Below are 22,237 nucleotides of genomic sequence, written 5' to 3' on the forward strand. Positions count from 1 at the left end.
AGAAAAATGGCTCATGTGTTAATGCTGCTTTCTACTAACTTCCTCTCATTTACATTGAATAAAATCTCCAGCTGCAGTTATTTTTGCAGATGGCATTTTATAGCATTTTTAAACATCATGGATTACTTTTCATAATGAGGGAGGAATTAAATTCAAAACAACCTTTCTTCCTGGTTTCCTGATAAACTCTATGGCTGTGTCCACATGAGTGTCGATGTTTGGTTCCCTGGGGACAACTAGCGGTGGTGGACTTTGTGCCAACACTAGTTGTCTCCAGGGAACGCCTATGCCACGTGCGCTCTGACACATGGCGAGTTACCTCGGGTGGGTTGGGGGAGGCTGGAGCTAACACTGGGCTGGCTCTCGTAGCCTGACCCGAGTTCCTGGGAGCCTCCCAGGGCTGCAGCAGCAGCAATCCTCCCTCTTGGAGCCTGGCTGGCAGCTGCAGCACAGCTCCGGCTGGTCAGGCTCCCGTTTTGATCATTGCATGCGGCCTCCGTGTGTGCTGCTCCACTTTCTTTTTTTTTTTTTTGCACGTTTTTTTGGACCCCTGGATATCCAGGGGTCAAAAAAAAACCCTGCGCTGTTCCCTTGCAGCATAGAAATCAGCTGAACATGCTGTATTTGGCACCTCAGACATGTCTGCAGTGCCAGATACCGCACGGCTTTGCTTGTCTAGACGTGCCCTATAGGTTTATTTCAGCCCATGCATGTGTGTAAAATACTATAAATAAGATATCCCTCCAAGATACTACAAATATTATAAATAAGATATCCCTCCATTAAGAGATTAATTGTATTAATGACTGAGAGTTAGGATCTCTCAGTTCTAATATGGCCATGTCTGTGACTTCTGTGTGGTTTAGTACTGTTCACTTAACCTTTCTTAATTCAGGTCATGTACTTGAAAATGAGATAGTTGTTACTTGGCTAGTTCATGGGGTGATGCTAGTATGGGACTGATTAGTTATTCTTGCTATAGCAATTTAAAAATGTAAAGAGATATATAAGTTGTGACTATTGTTTTATCATCCTTTGCAGGAAGATTTTTTAGATCTTGAGAAGGAATTACCCATTGAATCGACATATGTCCACATTAAAGACACTCCTTCAGAACAGGAAGGCAAGATTTTGATTTTGAATGAAAATGGAGAGCATGCATGTACAGTTAACCATGAAAGGAGCCAGCCTCCTCCTCTAAAGGTTTGTGTCCATGATTTGCTGGAGGAAATACAACCAGAAATTGCAAATGAAGAACTTAATGACAAACCAAATCCACCAATATCGAATAACTCACAGAGGGCCCCTGAAGAGTCCTCAGTATTGGCCTCTGGAGAGGTACCTCAGAGGCCTACCTCTTTGCCGATCACGGATTCTGTCAGTTTTGACCCCATTTCTTCCTGGGAAGTTCTTAGTGATAAATTGAATCCCAATGAAGAGGGCACGTACAATGATGCACTGAACCAGAACAACAGTCTTTTGGATGTTCAGAAAAATGCAGCTGATTCTTTTGAAGACTATTCTGAACAGCTGACTAGAAAGGCAAATGAAGCTAAGACCTCACCGGCTAACAAAATTAAAGAAAGTTGTTCTTTCAACCTATTATCTCAGACTTCAGATACACTTACAAATGAACCAAAAAAACTAAAAGGAGACATGGAACCCCAAAATGAAACTCTTCTAGAGGAAAATGCCTCCAAAGAAGAAGATACGCAGCATGTTTTGAATCTACTCAGTGAAGAAATACCAACATTTTCAGAAGCACATGAACATTCAGAACAATCACCCGTTCTTCAGGGAGCACAAGTTATCCAGTGTTTATCCAAAGATTCAAATTTCAAAGGCCAGCTAGAAATATCTGCATCTGGCAAATGTGGAAAACCAGCCCCACTGGTGAGTGAAGTTCCTGGAAATCTAGATAATCTTAGTGAAGGTGGATCTGAAGCTAAAATATCACCAAGTTCTTCAAAAGTTTCTGTAATTCCTCATGATCTTTTCTATTATCCACATTACAATGTTCCTATATCAGCAGTTTTAGAAGCTTTTGTTGAGCCTTGTCTTGATCCTAAAGCTTCTAAAAACCATGTTTATTCTGAGCTTTTAACAAATTCTTCGCATGAGAATAAGGAACAGGATGCACTGAAGCCAGGTCTGCAAAGCAACATGGATGTCTCTGCAACAGAAATGGATTCTGAAGACATGCAGAAGGACAAAATGGATCGTAATAGTTGCCCTGAGTTCTCCTATGAAAATGTAGAGGTTACTGTAGTAGAAAAGAAAATAGAAGTTGAAGAAGATGGCAACGAATCCACAAGCCCTCAAAAAACACTTCCAGAAAATCCTGAGGTACATTTCTTGATTTTTAAATTCTAGGAGTCCACTTCTGCATGTATTAGGGTGTTAGAATCTGGCCATCATACCTTTTACTTTGTAGTAGAAATGCTTTGGAGAGCTATGTACAACATGCTAGGTCTGTTCTCCCATAACGTTACTTATCACTGCCCTCTGCTGGATGGAATGTGTGATGATCACAGTCTTGTTAGGAGCTGTAGGCCACAATGAATACTAATACTAATACAGATATAAATTTTAGATACCTTTATACAAGCCATAGGCTTGCTCTGTGACCTTATCTCTGTGACCTTTCTGTTATGGGGTTGTCTTCAAGGTGATGCAACTTTTACATGCAGTGCATACAAGTGAAGACAATTCCTGCCTTAAGTTAAATCAAATTAAAGCTTCTCTACCTAGAAAAATTTTACCATTTGTCCTAGTATATAGAAAAACTAATACGTTAGAAGGAGAGTGGGGTTTTTTCTGTTTTATTTAGGTATTTTTTGTTAGTTTGTTTACTGATGTGTAAGTGATGTGCCCACCATTCACATCCAGCTGCCTCTATCTCTCCAGCCAAAATGGAGCACTCTTTTACTTCTAGGTTAGCTGGGGATGATCTTCAGCTCAGTTCAGGAGGAAAGCTCAAACTCTGTAATTCTGGAACCATAGCAAGTTGACTTACCAGCGCTATCTCTGGTCTTTTGCTTATACCAGTATCATTTTCCTTCTTGGACAAATTTTTATTCAAGTGTGTGTTTGCAGAATTGAATCCTTATAAGCAGACTAAACTACTATAGATAAAAGGCTGGTTGCTAGACAAACCTGAAGTGATCCTTTCCAGGATGCAGGCTGGGCTAAGATTTCTTGTGCAAACATTGTCTTTTCAAGGCAATGGAAAGATTAATTTCTGATAAACCGATAACATAGTATAACTGTGTGGTCCAACACAATATTCAAGCAACGACTTTTTACTAAGGACTTTTTTTTTAATGTTGGTAGCATAAACTTCACTCTTCATGCACTACTTGGAGTTTATTATTACAAACAGTAAGGGTATGGTAAAGCTGCATTAATCTTGTTACCATCTGACAAAATGTTTTTTCCTTTTCTAAATAGTTCACTGTAGACCAATTGGAAAATATATCAACAACAGTGATGAAACCAGAAAAAAACAGTAAAAGGAAGGAAAAGAAGAAGAATGTTGTTCAAGCAGAAAGCTTTCAAACCTTAAAACCTGGGATTACTCCGTTACTAGATAAATTAGAAGAAATCATTGATTATCAAGAATTTTCCAGGTATTTCATCCTGACTTCTTAGAGATCAGATATGCCTATAATTGTGGTGAAAATTGTAGTTGTAGAGCTCTTTCAGACCCAAAAGAATTCTGCTTATAGAATCTTCTTATCTAAGTTACCCCCACTTTCTTTTGCACTATTATTACCATTTATTTTATTATATAAATTTAAAAATAACACAGCAATATGTTAAACATTTGGGAATATATTCTTACTGCAGTCTCACATGATTTTTGTATCTTAAACACCTATCAAATATTGCTCTTCAGAAATGACTCAAAATGGTATAAAAAACAACTGTTCAATTTTTACCCAGAGGTTTTAAATGTATATAATATATATTTGAATTTCAGTGGCTTTTTTTGAATCCCTGTAAAAATTTTTCTCTGTGCATTAAAGGTATTTTCATTTACTTCTCAGAACAAGCTGCAATGATTCCAGTGTTTACCTCCGAAAACATATTCCTAATTCTACTGAAAAGGTTAGTTTATGGAAATATATATATAGACTATATATATATTTTTCCTTATATAGAGAGCGAATATATATATATATATATATATATATTCCCTTTCTTTCTCTGTGTGTGTCATACATACATACACACACAAATAATATATATATTATTGTAGTATAATTCAATAGTATAATACTACATGACACACAAACACAATTATGTGGATTAAATGAAAGTCATAAAAATTCTGTTTTTTGCCCTAAGACTAAAGAAATAAGTAAAAGCTAAAGTAAGACTAGAATTTTTTTAAAGAGCCCTTATATGGTTAAATACATCTACAAAAAATATCTAATCATGCTTGTATATAAATTATAATTTCGAGGCTTGTTTTGTTTCTATTGTGCTGGCTTTTCACTTTTACTGAAGTCAGTATTCTTGCAGAGCAAATTTCCTTTAGTTCTGTGTTTTCTTTTCCTCCTTTCAGTAAATAAGAAGGAAGATGTTGCCTGTTCTGTAGTCATGTATAGTAGCCACACATCATCTCATTTAAGATATAGTCCTACAAAAATTGTGAAGGCGCTCAGTACATTTTAGGACTGAGCCCTTTGCCTCAGATGTCTAGTGGCTCTTTTATAATGCTACTGCTGTAATGGACAGTATTCCTGCCAGTACTTTGGTCTTTCAAGGGCTATTGATTTAGAAAATAGTTTAAGCAGAATTTAGGGGAAAAAATTATACATGGAATTTAAGTTCAAACTGTTGTCTTTATTGGGTATAGTGATAAAGTGGCTAAAGAGTCTCACAGTGGTTCCAGAGACATGAGTTCAAGCCTTATCCTTGGGTTGGGCCAAAGGCTACAGCTAATCAGCCCAACTGTAAATTGTACCTGATTATTTGGGGTGGGAAGTCAAAGTTGGCTGGTTGACTTCACTGCATCAATCCTGTGTTGGCTGTTGGCCAAAACTGGTGTACCTTAGCTATACTAACCAAATAGTCTGCTGGGCTTCGGTCATCCGTTGACCTTGTCTTCATAGTTTAGTAATAAGGGATGTTTATAGACATTACATTGTTCTAGGTTTAATCCAGACTACAGATGTCACTATATATACGTGGATGTCTATAGTCCAAATTAAAATTGGCTTCAGTCCAAATTAACTAATCCAAATTGAATGAGGGTTAAATTTAATGCAGACTAGGGCAGTCCAAATTAGGCAAATTAAACTGTATTGATTAACATGTATGTACCACCTTGCTTTTAAGGAGGAACAGTCTTTAGGAACTCAGATAAGCAGATAAGCATTGCAAATATCAATCCCCTCAAGGGAAGCTCATTTGGGTTTTTGCAACACAACAGAGCCTATTAGGCTTTATAAAGTAACGCCTTTATAAAGTCAAATGTACCAACAACACCTCATGGTGATTAAGTATCAGGTCAATTGCACAGCACTTAAGATAACTGCAACAATATAGCAGTGCTTACACAGGTTTATTATAAGCCTCCTAATGATTTCCAACAGCATAAGATCACACACAGAAAACTGAGAATTGGGTCTGTTAGGGGCTGTCAATGATCATCTCTTAACCCTCAATTCAAATTGAAATTTGATACGAGTCAGTTAACAAGGTTTAGAAAACGCTGAGCACAGTCTACAAACAGCCAAAGTCTCTTTAATGGTTTTGTTTTCTTTACAAACTATGTCACTCTAGGAACTTGTTAGCCAACATGAAGAGAAGAACACAGATTCAGGAGAAAGCACAGATCTGGTTATCATCAGGTGGGTGATTGCCTTTTCTATGGTGAATTTGTCATACGCAACCCATGATCTCTGGGCTCTCTTACAGGAGTTCAAAGTCAAATCTATCACTATTTTACAGCAGTACAGAACTGGATTCAATACAGTTCCTCTCACATATGAATTTGCTAGCTATTGACTTTGACGTGCTGTATCTTTAACTTTCTCTAATTTGCTTTTGCAAAAAGTAAAGACGATGTAAAACTACCTTAATTAGGTGAGCGAGGATTCTGCCAGGAGATATGCATGCACCATGCTTATGCTGCATCTACAGTGATAGTTAGAATCAATCCTAAAGTCACCTTAAAGCCTAACCCCTTCAGCCATCTATATTGTATTGCCCAGGCTCAATCTCTAGTGGTAGTGGTAGTTGAGCCTAATCCTGAAAGCACAGCTAAATGCCCAGGTATCAGGTTGACTCTGGACCACTCACCTCCTAGCCTCCCTCTTTCTGCAGTGTGCGTGGAACTGATTCTGGTGTGCAGGCTGTAAGCATAGGAAGTCTGCCAGCAGCAACCCTACAGTTCTTTATTCCTGACTTCCAGCCCTCCTATCTTTACTTGCTGTCTCTACTGCCTATAAGTAGACACACATGCAGAAGGAAGGAGACATAGTTACAGTCAGATTTCTAGACTATGCTTTGCATGTAAACAGCACAATGTGGATAGCTCTTCTGTGTCCTACGCAGTATGACATAGACAGGGAAGGGCAGCTCATGTAACTTGGGCTAGTAGAAAGTAACCTTAAGGCCAACCCTGTATATAAGTGTAGGCATAATCTTGGTGCGATATGTCATAGCAAGGAAGAGAGCGGAGTTTAAATACATGTTGTGGGGATTATAGCTAGTGGCCTCTCAAATCCTGTTCTATCATAAGGCCTTGTCTACCCAAGGGTTATTTTACAATGGTGCAACTACAGTGTGGATAAGACCTGGTGATAGAGCAGCCACCACAGGTCTGTTTTAACTTTCATGCAGGGTATGTTCAGCCTTTGACTGCCTCCAGGGGCCCCAAGCTAAGTCAGATATTGAACTTATGATGCAGTTTAGAGGGCTTGGATCCTTTCTGAACCAGCTTTTCTTTAACTGCATCAAAAACAAATTTAAACACCCACGGCCACTTCTTCCAACTTGTGTCAATAGGCATTTAGTAGAATCAGGCTTTGGCTCATAATCACTGTGATGGCTGGAATTCATTATGAAAAACATACAAAAATGCTATTGGAGACAGCAGTGTCCTGGTCCAACTTTTATCATGGATAGTGCTTTATCTTTTGAAAACTGTGTAAATAATTTGTTACTGTGATGTCTTTCTGCTAACGTTTAGCATAAAACTTGCTGTCTGAGATCTCTAGTGAGATTTCCAGTGAGAGGGCTTCAAGCAAATGTATAAAGTGACTTCCAAGCAAAATAAAATGTGAGAATAAATTTCATCCCATTGAAAAATCTAGCCAGTTTATCCAAAGGTAACATTTAAAAAGAATAATATCAGAAGGCATGCATATCATCTCATTGCAAAGTGTGGATGGGTTAGGGCCATATATCATCACACAGTTTTCCTACTGTTGTTATAAGTCCCTGAAGGATGGAAGGTTTCACCTCAGTGGGCATGTCTACACGTGACGCTGCATCACTGTAGCAACACACTACAGCAGGCGGGGCAAAATACGGCCCATGGGCTGGATGTGGCCCGCGAGGCCATTCTGTCTGGCCCACAGGTCCCCTAAAAAATTTAGAAAATTAATATTTCTCTGTCTTTGGTTCCTGTCAAAAATGACAGGAACCAGGGGCAGTAGGACCCTGGAGAAGCCCAGCGGGCTCCCGCAACTGCAGGGCCCGCCCCCGCCCCTCAGCTGGAAGCCCCAGCAGGGGCTTCTGGCCTGGGACCATGTGGCTGCCCCACGCAGGAACCTCAGCTAAAGTGCGGGGGGGGAAGCAGCTTGGGGAAAAGTGGCCCCTCCCCCACCCCATGGCTGGCGCTCCCTGCTGCAGCCACTCGCAGCCTGCTTGGGGCTGTCCTGAGCAGGCACAGGCAGCCCTACACAGGCTGTGAGCAGCTGCACCGCGGAGCTCAGCTCATGGGGCAGGCGAGGGGCTGCTTTTCCCATGCTCAGCACCAGCTTGTAACCCACCTCTGCTGTCAGCCTGGGTCCCACGCTGGCTCCAGGCTCTCCGGTCGGGGCTGCACACGGTGGCAGCAGCTGTGGCCCCCCCACTTGTCGAGCCAGGCACTGTTTGCTGCTGCTGCCTGCCTGGACGGGGCAGGGGTGGCGCTTTTTGTCACACTCAGCACCAGCTCATTCCCTGCCACGCAGCAGGGTGTCGGGCTGCATGCTGTCACCCACCTGTACCGCGGGGTTGGGGGGGCACTGGGAGTGAGCAGGTGCATGGGGCCCACACCAGTGTCCCAGGGCCAGCACCAGCGGGGCTCAGAGCAGGGTGGCAGGAGTGCAGGGTACCAGCCAGCGGGGGCTCTATGGAGCTTGGCCAGCTCCCCCCTCTCTCTGCTGGTGCAGTCCAACCCAGCTCCACAGACCCCTGCCAGCCTGCACCCTGCTCTGGGCCCCACCGGCGCTGGCCCTGAGACATTGGTCCCAAGATGGTGACCAGAGGGCAGGACACCTGTTAAGGGGCAGGGCTACCCATGCGGCCCTCAACAACTTGCCGAAACTGGGTAAGCTGCCCTCTGCCTGAAATAATAGCCCGCCCCTGCACTACAGCGACATAGCATCAGTGGGCAAAAACCGAGACACCGCATCTATGTTGCTGTAGTGACACGCTCCCTCGGTTTAGCACATCGCTACAGCAACATAGCAACTAAAAATAATCATGCACCTCACGGGCAGCTCAGTATGGGCTGTTACTGCACCGTCATTTAGTACTTCCAAAAGGCCCTTTTGGAAGTACTAAATGGTGGCTCAGTAACAACGGCACCATAGGGGCATGTGTAGATGCACCCAGTGTGAAGGAAGTGATCAAGATCTATGTGAAATCTCCCGAGTTGAATTAAAATTGCAGTTTTGGAGTTGTTCCTGTTAAACAGAGAGTCCTTGAGACTGCGCTCAAATGTTTAAGAACTTTGAGCAGGACTTTAGGAAATGATTAGTCAAGTTTGAGTGCCCAGTTTGAGAAACATTAAATAATGAGTCCTGATTCGTCGTGTTGCTCATCATCCTTCTACAAATCCAATCCTCTTCACATACCACCTGGACAGCCCACATGGCTCCTCATTTTTGAAAAAAATAATTTTGTATTTAATTAAAAATGCATACTTGGACATTGCTCACAGAGCTGTGCACAGCTGAAAATAAAGAGCTACATCCTCAACTGGTGTGAAGATCCATAATTCAAATGACTTCAGTGGAGCTTTTGTTGATTTATGCTACCTGAGAATCTGTCCCTGGTTTGCAGAGGTTTAAAAGAGCTGTGTCTATTGGGTCCTAACGAGTGATACTGCTAAGCCCCTTTTTGTGCCTCACAGATCTGGCTTGCGCTCCAGCTGACCAGACTGTAAATACTTCATTGAACTATTGCCTCATTAGTGTTTGGCCCAACTTTTCTAGCGACTGCTTCAGTCCATCCCCTATTTCCCTTCCCCTTCCCAACCTCTCTTACATTCAATTTTGCAGGAAGAAGAAAGACTTAGAGTCAAACAAGCCTCTGGAGACTGTGGGTCCGCCTCCGAATTCTGTGTGTGTAGACCAACCCGAGTTGTTTTACTTCATTGTTTTCCTCTGGGTGCTGGTCTACTGCCTGCTGCTCCTTCCACAGCTTGTTAGCAACAAACGTTGATCTCTGTGAGTGAATAATAAAAGACAGTGGCTCGATTTTTTTTTTTTGGTGTATGTGCATATAAATCAGTTCCTTCAGGTGAAGCACAAACAAATGTATATTCAAACAAACCTGAATTTGTAGCTCCTACACAGATTATTCCTAACTCTGTTAGTGTTGTGCTATTACAACGTCTTAGCACATTTTATATTGTGACATTGTGTACATATACATATAAATATATATATATAAGAAAATGGCTTGATTTAATATACACAATTTTTGTACATTTGTGCCTTGCTTTATAAACGCTAAATAAAATTGATAATTATTAGAAACATGGATGATTTAGAGCTCCACTCTTCAAAAATGTTTTTTCTTGCTGCACTTATTTATCTTTGGCCCTATAGCTGTTGAAAGAGGGGTAATGTTTGACTTCCACATAAAAGTGGGTCATCTACACATGCTATTAATGTGATTGAATGAACTCCAGTGCATTTCATGCCAGGTGCCACATTTATACATGCACATGGGACTGCAGCACATTGAGCTGGGTCAGAGCAGCCCCAGCTGGCAGGTGACTTGGGGGTCAGCCTGCCAGCCCAGGGCTGCTCTGGCCTGGCTCAAGGGTGCTCCCGTGTGGAGGTAGCTGGCAGGGAGCCCTCACACTGAAGCAACCTTGTGCACCAGCCAGCCCTTTCAGCATCTGCACATGTGTTGTGGTGCACTAAGTAATGCCGCCATGGAATAGTACTTACGTTGAAAAATACTAAACTGTGGCAGTGTTTATTATTTTACTGCAGCCTAATAGGACTGCACATATAGACACTGAGACTTTACTGTGGAGCTGATTGGGCAACTCCACAGTAAATGTCTTATGTAGGTGCATCCAGGCAGAGCTTGAAATAAGTTTGCATTCACAGTTCCAGTGGAAATCCTTTGGTAACAGAAGCCTAACTTTTCTCCATCATGTGTTTTGTTATTAGCCAAATGGGCTTTCTCAAACATAGTAGACTAGGGGCTGCACTTGCTTACCCTGTCAACTTTGGTGTATTTCTAATATGAATTCACTTTAGTGGGTCAACACCGTGGTTGATGAAAGCTAACCCATGGTAGCTGTTCTAACCCTTTATTCACTTCTTTATCCTTTATTGATCAGTCTCAATCAGTTGCATCTGTGAACTGCACTAATTAGGCCATGTGAAGTGTTCTGTCTTTAAATGTGCCAAAAATTTGAGGAAACCCAGCTTGTCACCTGTCGTGGTGGCAACGTAACATAAAATGATTGCTAGCATCCTTTCTTTAAGATCAGTGGAAGAAAACTACTACTGTGGAACTGGATCTGGAGAAGTGTTTGCAGTTTCTGTTTCTTCTGGCTTTTAAGAAATCTTAAATGCAAATGAATGGACTTCTATAGGTAGGGTTTTTGACTTGCATTTGGTATCTCATTCTTTTAAACCAAGTCCAGTACAGTAATAGGGCAGTAAAAGTGTGAAGACAACAGAGATATCAATCTTTCTAGGTTATACTGAGCTTTTATCCAGAAACAGAATGTGGTATAAGTTCACAGTCACATGCCTGGCAATAGCAATATCTTCTACCCTGGTTGTTTCTGGCGTATTCATCTGCAACTCCTGGCACATTTTGATTTCACGATACTCTCATGAGGATATGTAATGTTGGTTCCATTTTAGTCTCCATAAGTAAGATCACAATGTGCCTCATAAAAATGCATGCACACAACTTTGTTAGAATAAAAAGTTACTTAGGACATGAGGTTTTATGTTTAAGGTTCCCTTTGTGCACACAATATTACTGCCCCAGGTAAATTCTCAGCTTAAATTGAAGCTTTTTGGAGTCAAGGCATGCATGTTAAGCAATGCTTTTGCAGATACTTAGCAGCTATGTATAGGCTTGCTGCCTGCTAAGCATTTCTCTAGCTGCCTATCCAGCTGTGTTCTTGTTATAAGCTTCCTTCTTTCCATGGCACCTCACCTTTAGCTAGGATTAGAAGTCAACTCTGCATAGTTTGGTCTCTGAAATTCTAGGAGTGAACACAGATCTTTAAGCTCAATGGGAACTTTTGGGCTTTTTCTGTCTGTTCATTAGAAAATGGTTGTAGACTTTGGCCAACAACAAACAAGAACAGAGATAGACCCAACTAATACATCTGGAAAGCAGATCAGACTTGGATTTAAAGCTTGGGTCCAAGGGTGGGGGGTTCGGCTCAAGGTTATTCCTGCCTGTCTCTAGAAAAGGTATCAAATTAAAAAGAAAGTCCCCAGACTGTTGAAGTTCCTTCAGAAGGAACTCTGGGCAGTCATGGGTCAAGTGTCTGCTGTTTTCAACAATAAGGAAAAAAATACTGCAAACAAGTTAAGTATTCTGTTTGTAAATCAGATTTGATAGGATGATTTTTTTAATGCTCTGAAGGATATTTTCTTTTAGTAAATCTTCATTGCATTGAGGTCTTAGATTATTTAATAATAAATAAATATACTATGTTCAGCTAGTTCCTTTCCTCCTAGAAAACCCTTTTAAAACATAATTCAGAAGTCATTGCACCCACTTCTAAAGAGCAGCCAGCTTGGGAATGGTCTATGGCAGCTGCGTAATTGCATCTGTATCATTTTGGTTAACAGGGGAGGAAGATCCATTCATAATAAATCCTTTAATAGCTTTGTATCCTCACCTTTCTGGTTCTTGCAAACAACTTCTCCAAAGAAATCACTTGCAACTGTGATACAATCTGGTATCCCTACAACATTCAGAAAAGTGGTCTTGTTAAAGCAGGTAACTCCCTCTCCACCACATACCTCAACTTCTTGAGGAACTCATTGGATAATTTGGGTAAATAAACACCATCTTCCAGGAGAAGTAGTATTACAAATCAAGCTGTATGTAACACAGCTTGATGTCAGTAGTAGCTCTGATAGCCTTTCCAAAAGAGCCCCCTGCCAAGAAACAAAAGGCCTCACAGAGTGCTAATGTCTTTTCATTCCAGCCGGCTTCTGAATATCTCCTTAAGCAACAAATCATGAAGATTAAATATCACATAGTCTGCAGCTGCTCTTTTAAACATCATGCTGTTAATAACAGATCATACAGATTAAACATGATGCTATCAAGTCTATTCCACAGAGAGGGGTGCAGGGGCTGTTTTCCAGCTATAACATTGACCTTGTCTCATTATTCATCTGGTCAATAAGTAAGCAGAATAAGGATAACATGCTAAGGGTGATTCTTTTTGGTGTGAGAATCATACTACCATGCCTTTCATAAAATCCTTAGAAGGAACATTCAGTATACTGAAATTACTCAGTCATGTTCATGAATGACAGTCATCTAAGCATCCAGTTTCCATTAATAGCAATAGGTGACATGCACTCAGGGCTCAATTCTGGTCCTATACAAGCCAGTAGGAAAAATCCTATTGCCTTTGGTGGTGCACAGTCTAGCTCTTCACTCTGAAAATGTACCAATTCATCGCATCTTTGATCAAGTTTTGTGTGTGCTATTGCTAGGCCAGGGAGCCTGATTCTGAAGCCTAGATCTTCATTTAGTGTCAGGAGGGTTTTTCGTATGGACTGTGTGGTAGAGCACCTTTGGTGCCTGCCACTTTAAGGACTGAGAACAGCCAGCAGCTGTAGGCCAGCCTTGATGAGGCAGTCACAGGACTGCAGGAGAGCCCTGTGATTGGCTGTGAGGAGAGGCCTGAGCGACCTCCATTTTAGCTCAGGCCCTCAGGGCTGAAGCAGCAGTCTGCTGCTGGCAGCTGGAAGAACATCACCCAGCTGAGCTGCTGCGCAGAACATCCTCGGAGGCAAGGGCAGGAGTTATGGGGATGGCAGGAGGCTCCTGGTCCTGGGTATGACTTAAAACTACACCTTGCTGGGGAAGGATGGTCTGGTGGGACTACCTGTGGCGAGGCAGTTCCCCAGAAATGCCAGGCCAGACACATCTGTGGACACCTGAATGCCATGGGATGTAAGATCCCAGAGGCGCCGATGAGGGGGCAGAGAAGTATAGTGGCCCCAGTGAGGGGGCAGAAGTATGCGTGGTAGCCCGCATGGAGTTGGGTCTGCCATTGCGGCCTGAAGGACTATGCGTAAGAAGGTATAGAGTAGGGTTGTGAGGCAATCTGAAGGGCTGCACCGGGGATGTGTTGAGTAGGGCTGCAGGGGTGGTCTGAAGGGCAGCACACGGGCCAACCCCTATAAAAGTGTAGATGTGAGAGAATTGCCCATCAAGGGACTGGGGCAGAGTCGGCCTAGTGTGAGGCACAAGGCCTGCCACGTAGAGTAGGGTTGCTCGAGCAGCCTAAAGGGCTGTGTGTGGACTGGCCACAATGAGAGTAGTTAAGTTCGATGGCCTGAGGGGGCCACTCATGAAGCAGGGCAGTTGAAAGAGGCCCTGTGGGAGGGGATGGTATGCAAGAGACCCTGTGAAAGGCAGAGTGTGTGAGTTGTATGTTAGAGGTCCTACAAGCAGCAGAGTTTGACCCAGCCCTGCGCTGGTGCTATAACCAACATGATGCCATCTGCAAGGCATGGGACACAGTGTAGGGACAGTATGGAGTTGTGTATAACACCCTTGGCATTGGGCACTGAATGGGCAGCCTCCCACATTCTTACACCAGTTATATATACAGCAAGTCGTGGCAAGCGAGACAGGGCAGACTGCCCCAGAGACAGGTGGGCGGGCCGAAGATGAGACCTGGCCCTGAGTTGTCCTTCTGTCACAGACGGATTCAGGGTATTTGCTTTAAGGGCTTGTGGGCAACGCAGGGAGTTTAGCTTAGTGGAAATCAGGAGAAATGTAGAGTGCATGGTTGGAGCATAGATTCATAGATTGTTAGGGGCTGGAAGGGACCTTGCAGATCATCAGGTCCAGCCTTCCTGCTCTAGACAGGAAGACAGCTGGGGTTAGGTGACCCCAGCGAGGGGACTGTCCTGTCTCTGCTTGAAAACCTCCAGGGTAGGTGACTGCACCACCTCTGGAGGGAGTTTATTCCACAGTCTGGACACCCTGACTGTGAAGGAGTTTTTCCTGGTATTGAGCCTGAAGCGACCTTCCGGGAGTTTATATCCATTGGTCCTGGTCTTCCCTGGCGGTGCCCCAGTGAACAGTTGTTCACTGAGCTCCTGATGCAGTCCTCTGATATAGCGGTAAGCCACTATCAAGCCCCATCTTAACCTTCTTTTCTTTAGGCTAAAGAGGCCCAAGTCCCTCAGCCTATCCTTGTATGGCTTGCCTTGCAAGTTCCTGATCATACGGGTGGCTCTTTTCTCAAGTTTCTCAGCGTCCTTACTGAAGTGCAGTGCCCAGAACTGGACACAGTACTCAAACTGCAATCTCACCAGTACTGAGTACAGTGGGAATTATCACTTCCTTAGTTTTACATAAGATGCAGAGGACTTCACTTCTGTTTCTAGTTATATGACCATGGCCAAGTCACTGAGGCCAGATGTTTTAAATTTGTGCATCTAAAGTTAGACACAAATCTATGTTTAGACCCCTTCTTAAGGCTGTGATTTAGCAAAGCACTGAAGGTTAGGCTTAAAATTATGCATGCATTTAAAATATTTTCCTTCCTGATAAGAGACATCCCTGGCTGAAAGCCTTAGATTTTCAGAGCTGCAAAGCACCTGCTGCTGTCATTGATTTTGTAAATTTGGATCTGGCCATATTTCCAAAAAAATCCTAGTTTTAGGCTGCTTACAGACACGGAAAAAACAAACAAACAGCGCTTTAAGCTCAGTACACCCTGTATAGATCAGGGACCCTGCATCTGTATAGATTGGGGGCCTTCAGCAGCACTTTTTAGCTATTAGATAAAAGCTATATCTATTAGATAAAAGCCAAAAAGCCCCACTGAAGTGCCTGATCTATACAGGCTGCAGAGCCAGATCTAACTAACGTGCTGCCTCTTCTGGTAAAGCTGTGGGTTGTTGTTTTTTTCCATGTCTATCACTGCCCTTGGTGTCTCTGTGTCTGTTTGCTCATTACAAATTAGTACAATATCACCCTTGCAAGAGGAGCTGTATAGCTGTAAGTTTTAAAGCACTCTGATTCTTGGAATTGAAATGATACGAGTGGACAAAGTAACATTGGAAACTTTTAGATAATTGATAAGAGGATAGTTTTCAAACCCTAGCTCAATCAGACACAAATTTGATTACAAGAAAACTTGTAACCAAACAAATTTTAAACAATGCAGCCCTTGCCAGGTTGATTATGTTGATCAGCGCAGAGGTATAGGACGTGCAAGCTATGCTTCTATATCTTTGAACAGTCCCATTCCATTTGAAATGCTCTAGATAATTTTTGATGGATTGAGCTCTAAAGCATATTTTAAAGGAATTTCTAGAATGTAAATGTATCATGTCTGTAGAATCTTACTGGAAGCTTCAAAGTTCAGCCAACACAATTTTAAAAATGAAGTATCTTGTACTCTGGTAATTATTTGATCTATATTTGATATAAAGTTGTAAAAATACATTTAAGACACACTGTATACTTCTATTATTGTTATACACTTTGTAGTCATTGTGAATCATGAGAAAATTAACATCAAATAAGTTCTTTGCAATTAAAACATATTTCTAGCCCCACCAAAACTGTAAGCATGAGTCAGAGGAATACTTAATGAACTGTAAGCTTAAACAACATGGTGGATGATTATGCAAAACTGTGTATAACTTTTTTAATAGGTACATCTCAGCATTTCTTCTGCAATACAACCTGTTTGGAAGGTTGCAATAAGTGCTAACCTATTCTTTCCCCTAAGAATTTATTTGTGGAGCTGAATTTTTCTCTCCATTGGTACAAATACAGGTACTACTGTCATTTACGGAAATATCAATTCAAAATAATTTAGTAATACTGTGTTTATCCAAGCTTTGTATGGATGTGACTAATGCATCCATTGAGTGTCCCATTGTCTTCAGAGGGGCTCTACTCAAGCATGTGGACTCCCTGCATTTCAATTTAGGGGACAGGGTTTTAAAGAGATGCCTTGAGCACTTGTGGCCTTTCATAAGTGAGCATAAAAAAGTGTAAACTAATAGCACATTAATCAGTTGTGCCAGCTTTAAGGATTTAGGGCCCAGTTCTGCTAAGATTCAACTTCCAATGAGGCTAAACACTGATGCTCAGTACCTTGCAGATCAGGTGACTTTAAGTAAATTGAAGCATGCTGGCTGGAAAGACACCCAAGTGTAGGTGCCATGTAAGAGCCAGATTCAGTAGATATTGAGTCTCACAAACTCTCCCATTCATGTCCTAATGTGGAAGATATGTATCTGCGTAAGACCTATAGGATCAGAACCTTTGTCTTTCAAGAACGGTAACAGGTGCTTTCTCCTTCTTCAAAGTCAAATAGGGACAGTAGATACAAATAATGTAAAAACGGTGTTCAGGTGTCACAGTTGAAATGTGTGTGGACACTTCTAGATGTTCAGGTAACGGTGTGATAGGAACTGATGCACGACTGTGGGATTCAGTATTAGATCCCATCACACCTTATTGCTGGTGCAGGGGGAGCCCAGAATGGTGATCCTGGGCTCCCCCTGCACTGGTAGGTAGCAAACTACCTCAGCTGCAAATCCTGTAGCTGATGGGGCTCCCAGCCAGGCAGTGGGTGGTGCGCCCCAGCCGCAGGGGCCACAGGGGAATAGCTGCGTTGCTACACATGCAAATTAAAGCTGGATAGAAACCACCCAAAAAGTTATTACACATTTTCCAGCTCTAATTTTATAGCTGCATGAACCGTTTCATGGTGTGATAGTTACTTTGCCATGTGTAGCCAGTCTAAATTAAATTGCACAATTAACCAGTTAATTGCATAATACATGTAATATATAGAGGAGGCCTGTGTTTGTTAAAACCCCAAACATACATGCAGGCAGCCTGCTACAGGAGCATTGTCCTGTGGTCAGCACTTTTGCTTCCTAATTGGGTTAAGTTTTAAGATGATGATCTGGACGAAGGAACCTTCATTTTAGCATTTCCTGATGTAGTGCTATGCTTGCAAAGCAAATAAAGAACTTTTTTTTTTACTTCAAGTAGAAGTATAGTGCATTGGTAAGGATGCTGCTTTCATGTTCCTTAACATTTTAATCATTATAATTCATATTACACTATATTTTTTTTCCAGCACAATAAACAGCACAAAACTACCAAAGCTTATGCAGGGAAGGGGTGGAGGGTGGGGAATGGTAGATACACATTGAAAATGTTATGTCAAAATGTATGTTCAGAATGGGATGACCTGTTCAATCTATTAATACCTAGAGCATGTATCTATGGATTGCTTCAGCAAACAGAAAGGGAACCAATCCAGCATGGGGCAAAATGGAACTGCGGGTATGTTCAAAGACTTTGAGTGACCCCCTTTCCCCTCAAGAGTTACACCATGTCTGCTTCTTGGGTTAGCCTAACTAAAATTGCAAATCAATGCATTCTTTTTTTACTCTGAAAATATTTCTTCCACTGAAGGAGAATTTCTTCTATGTCCTTTCCAGGCAATGTTTATTACTGGTAACAGAAAATGAGAATTGCACACTATTTTCTTTCTTTGAAGGAAAAGCCGGGCTTATAGAAGCAGTAATTAAGGGTAATTTCATATCCTGTAAGTGGTTATTATGCTTCTATGTGAGAAGGAAATAAGGTGGCAAGGTGAGTATTTGTGGTTTTACTGATGGAGGAATGGGAATCATTTGTTTTATCTCACAAGAAATATGAAAGCATGCCAGTCAAACAAAGGCCAGATCCCAATTCCGGTTCAGTGGCCTCAATTTAGCGAGCCCTTTGAGGCAAAGAACATCTTCCTGCTCTGTGTCTGTGTGGCACTTGGCATGAGGCAGTCCTGAAACCTGACTTCCTATGGCATCAGGGACCGCTACAGGTAAATAATATATTGTAAGACATCACTAAGTGTGGGTCTCAGCCTAACCACTATTTTTGTGCTGCTCTTCCTTAGGAATAAGTTTAGCAGTTGCACTTTAGCAAGGAATAGCACAGTAACTTTATTCAACCAAACCCTTTTATTTACATATTTAATGGAGGTGCCTTCAGCTTTTTTTTCCTCCTTTGTTCCTCTCCTATTAGTCTTAAATCATAGTTTCAGTGGCTTAGCTCTATCAAATTATTCTTACTTGCAAAGTGCAGAAGTATTATTTAGCAGTCTCAAGTTTAAATTTTAATATGTTAAGTGCCAGGTTGCTGGAAAGATTAAAAAGGGACTTCCATGCTGTAAGTAATGAATGGACGTACGTCCGTTCTCAATAGCTGGCCCTGCCTCTGGCAAATTATTTAGAAAGATGTGTATTTAAATGAGACTTTGTTGCTTTACCATCAAATAAACTCTATGAAAGTTGTTAGAATATATGTCCCTCAGCTCACTTTCCTTGGAGATTCTTGTAAATAAGTTAACAAGTGTGTTTTGCAAAGTGTCAACTGTATCCTTTAAGAACAACGCTTATTTTCTGCTTGCTAGATCAGCAACACAATATATAAATTCCTCCTTTGGTTTCTTTGTGGGATCCCAGTGCTCTGACTGTATTAAACCCATTTAACTTATTCCATGTAGATAATTAAGGACATTATTTGCCCATATCTGTTCTAGAGGTACTTGCATTTGTAATACTTGCATCTTGAATAGTAGGCTGAGTTTGTGACTGCTTGGATTGAGAAGGAAGAATGTATTTAAAAGACACTGAAGAATAGGAAGCTTGTTCATACCTGTTTGAAAATGCTTCTGGATGCTTTTCTGATCAGTGCTCTACACTGAATGTTTGCACTTACTGTCAATGCTTATTTTTGGTAACGGGAGGGGGAAAGAGATAAAATATTCTTTGTGTATAGTTGATGCAAATAGCAAAAAGAGTTTGTTTTTGGAAACTGCTAATTTGTAATAAAAATAGTATGCAATAGTAAACAGCTTAAAATTATTTTATAAAACCTCCAATTTTGAAATAAACTGACAGATTTTCAGCATAAATCAGTTGTCTGTTTATGTTCTCTGGTTGAGAAACTCCCTTACAACATTTACTTTTTCAGCCGTGATCACCATTCTGTTTTCCATAATGTGGATGTTTATGCCCAGAGACTGCATGTGCTTTTTTACAAATACATACATCTTAAACAGCTTGACAAACAGGAGATGTTCATATTTGCATTTAGCTTGCAGAAATCTAAAGAATGAAGCTAAGTTAGTTCCTACTTCAATCACTCTTTAAAATTAATTGAATTGTGAGTGCACAGAATTGGACATACCTTAGGAGAGGCTTGTGTGACGTTCCACAAGGAAATTTTTCCAGATTCTACATTGTCTTTCCGATGTGGATAAATGTCAACCTTAGCATCTAACTTATCAAACTCCTTTTCATAAATGACTTCATACAATAAAGATGTGGGTTCCATAGGTGAATAGATGTTACTTTGATCCATTTTCTTGTGCTCCACAGTCAGTTTTCTTGCAGCATATGCACAACAGAAAAGCAGTGGTAGCACACTCAAGGTGCAAAGCAGCTAAGAACCAAGGCCACAATCACTGCCAGTTTATAAACTGAGAGAAGTATAGACATGTTGGAGCCAAAATGGTTCTGAGTCCATGGTATTGTCACCTAGTCCCTGTAAGTAGGTCAGGAGATTAACCTTTTCTGATCTCTGGACTAGGAGCATGCACAGTAATACCTAGAAACCACTGGAAAATGGTACCCAGTGCAAACCTCAGGGCCACATGCAGAGCCCTGGCATGCTGTGCGCACTACCCTTATATAAAGGTTTTTGATTGACAGAAACGGGTGGCCGCGGATGAGTGAGTGCGGGAGGGACAGAGTGTGTGGTCTGTCTGGGTGGTCTGTGAGAGGAGAGTGAGAGGTGTGTGAGATGTAAAGGTAGTGTTTGTGCATGGAAGTAGTGGAGGTGGCTTTGTGGATGATTGGTGTGGTGTTGTGTCTGCTGATTGTTTGGTGTTGTTGCTTGGCCTGCATTATGTTCTGCTGTTGATCTGGACATCCTAGTGGAGGTCCACCCCGTTTGACTCCAGCACACTTTCATCTCCTATCCTTGGCGATCGACAGCTGAGGGTTGCTTGAGTCAGCTCCCCAGACTTTCTCCCCTGGGTGTGCTGTACACATAAAGTAGTGGCTCACAATGCTCTTGTTGGTGTAAGTATCACCCCTCTCCTCCAGGCATGAGGGAACTGGGATCTGATCCCTCTGGTACAGGTGAAAGGCACCTGAAACACCCTGTCCACACACCTGTGTGTGTTTATTAGGGTTGTTAAGGATTCCCTTGAAATAGTAGAATAAGATCTATTTATCTGTGTGTTTATGAGGATTGTTAACGGTTATATAGAAATAGTAGGATAAGGTCTGTTTACCTGTGTTACCTTTCTCCTTCTTTTACCTTGTCATTGCTGTTAATACTTACCTGAGTTTTAATAAACTATTTATTCATTTCAGTTCAGCTTCCTTGTCTGTAAGTTTTATTAATTAGCCATAGCACAGGCCAAGTTACCGGGCTATTAAGGTGTTGATAGTTTGCCAAACACAGGAGGGGCCAAAAATCACCCACATTGGACCGGCTAACCCATTTTAATCAGAGACTAATCAAGTCTGGCTCCAACAGACAAAGGAAAGGATTAGGGGGAGAAGGGAAAGCAGGTTTATCCTTCAGTTAAAAGTATGGTAAGTACTATGCAGAAGATTCAATGAGCTAGCTGCCTGGCTAAGGAATTCTGCATTTGAAATGTGCCTCCTTGCCATAATATTGGAGCCTATCAGACACTTGCAGGCCATGTCTCCACAATAAACCTTCTGTGCTCCAGAGTGGCATCCTCATGAACATGGTGCTGTTCCAGACAGGCTTCTTCCTAAATCAAGAACTGAATCCACTACTATGCAGCACATCTAGTGGGCTTATCAGTGCTTCTTAGTGACAAATGTCAGGCACCTTCTGGTTTAAGAGGTAGTTCACTCTAAATTGCAAGTGCAGCTGGGTGTTTGAAGATGCTTTACTTTATCCCAATAATACTCCTATGGGATAGGAGGCAAGGCACCTGGACACGTATTTCCTAAGTTTTATATCTGAGAAGCACTTGTATGGGTCCAGTTCTACTCCTAGGGCCATCTGCTACAAAACTCCACATGACTTCAGTAGCATGGGTCCCTAGGTGCAATGAATGGTGAGACTATGGGCCTGTGATTTACAGTGATATGTTGAGTGACATTAGAGCATGGAGCATGTCACGGCGGAGTCCTGCAGGAGGGCCGTGATCTCCTTAAGGCCCCCTCTCCGTGCCTTTTCGGCCCAAGGGCACCCTCTATTCTCGCCCGCCACGTCTTTGATCTTAGGTCAAGTTGGGAGGCTACCTTACGTCTCCTAGGCACGGTTAGCTGGGACCTCCGTCCCCGTGTTCTCCCGGACCCACCAGGGGTCTCCCTGCACACCGGGTGCGTTCCAGGCACCCTAGCCTTATGGGCTACGCGTGGCTCCTACCAACCCCTAATACCACGCCCCAAGCCTCGCAGATGTACTGAACGTTGGTCTGTCAAAATCAACTTGCCCGCTCTCCCAGGCC

At 42.1% G+C, this 22,237-nt stretch overlaps 1 protein-coding gene across 1 annotated transcript in view; it reads left to right on the forward strand.

Annotated features, from left to right (window-relative positions):
- The window catches only part of CLMN (calmin), a 48,660-nt gene extending 29,016 nt beyond the window's left edge, over positions 1-19,644 (forward strand). The window contains exons 9-13 of the mRNA XM_006025496.3: positions 1,042-2,346; positions 3,451-3,629; positions 4,050-4,110; positions 5,794-5,861; positions 9,507-19,644. Of these exons, the coding sequence (XP_006025558.1) occupies positions 1,042-2,346; positions 3,451-3,629; positions 4,050-4,110; positions 5,794-5,861; positions 9,507-9,669 (1,776 nt within the window). The 3' untranslated portion in view covers positions 9,670-19,644. The remainder of the gene's footprint in view (positions 1-1,041; positions 2,347-3,450; positions 3,630-4,049; positions 4,111-5,793; positions 5,862-9,506) is intronic.
- Positions 19,645-22,237: the final 2,593 nt, after the last annotated feature.

This window comes from Alligator sinensis, unplaced genomic scaffold (assembly GCF_000455745.1).
Source record: "Alligator sinensis unplaced genomic scaffold, ASM45574v1 scaffold47_2, whole genome shotgun sequence".
Classification (NCBI taxonomy): Eukaryota; Metazoa; Chordata; order Crocodylia; family Alligatoridae; genus Alligator; species Alligator sinensis.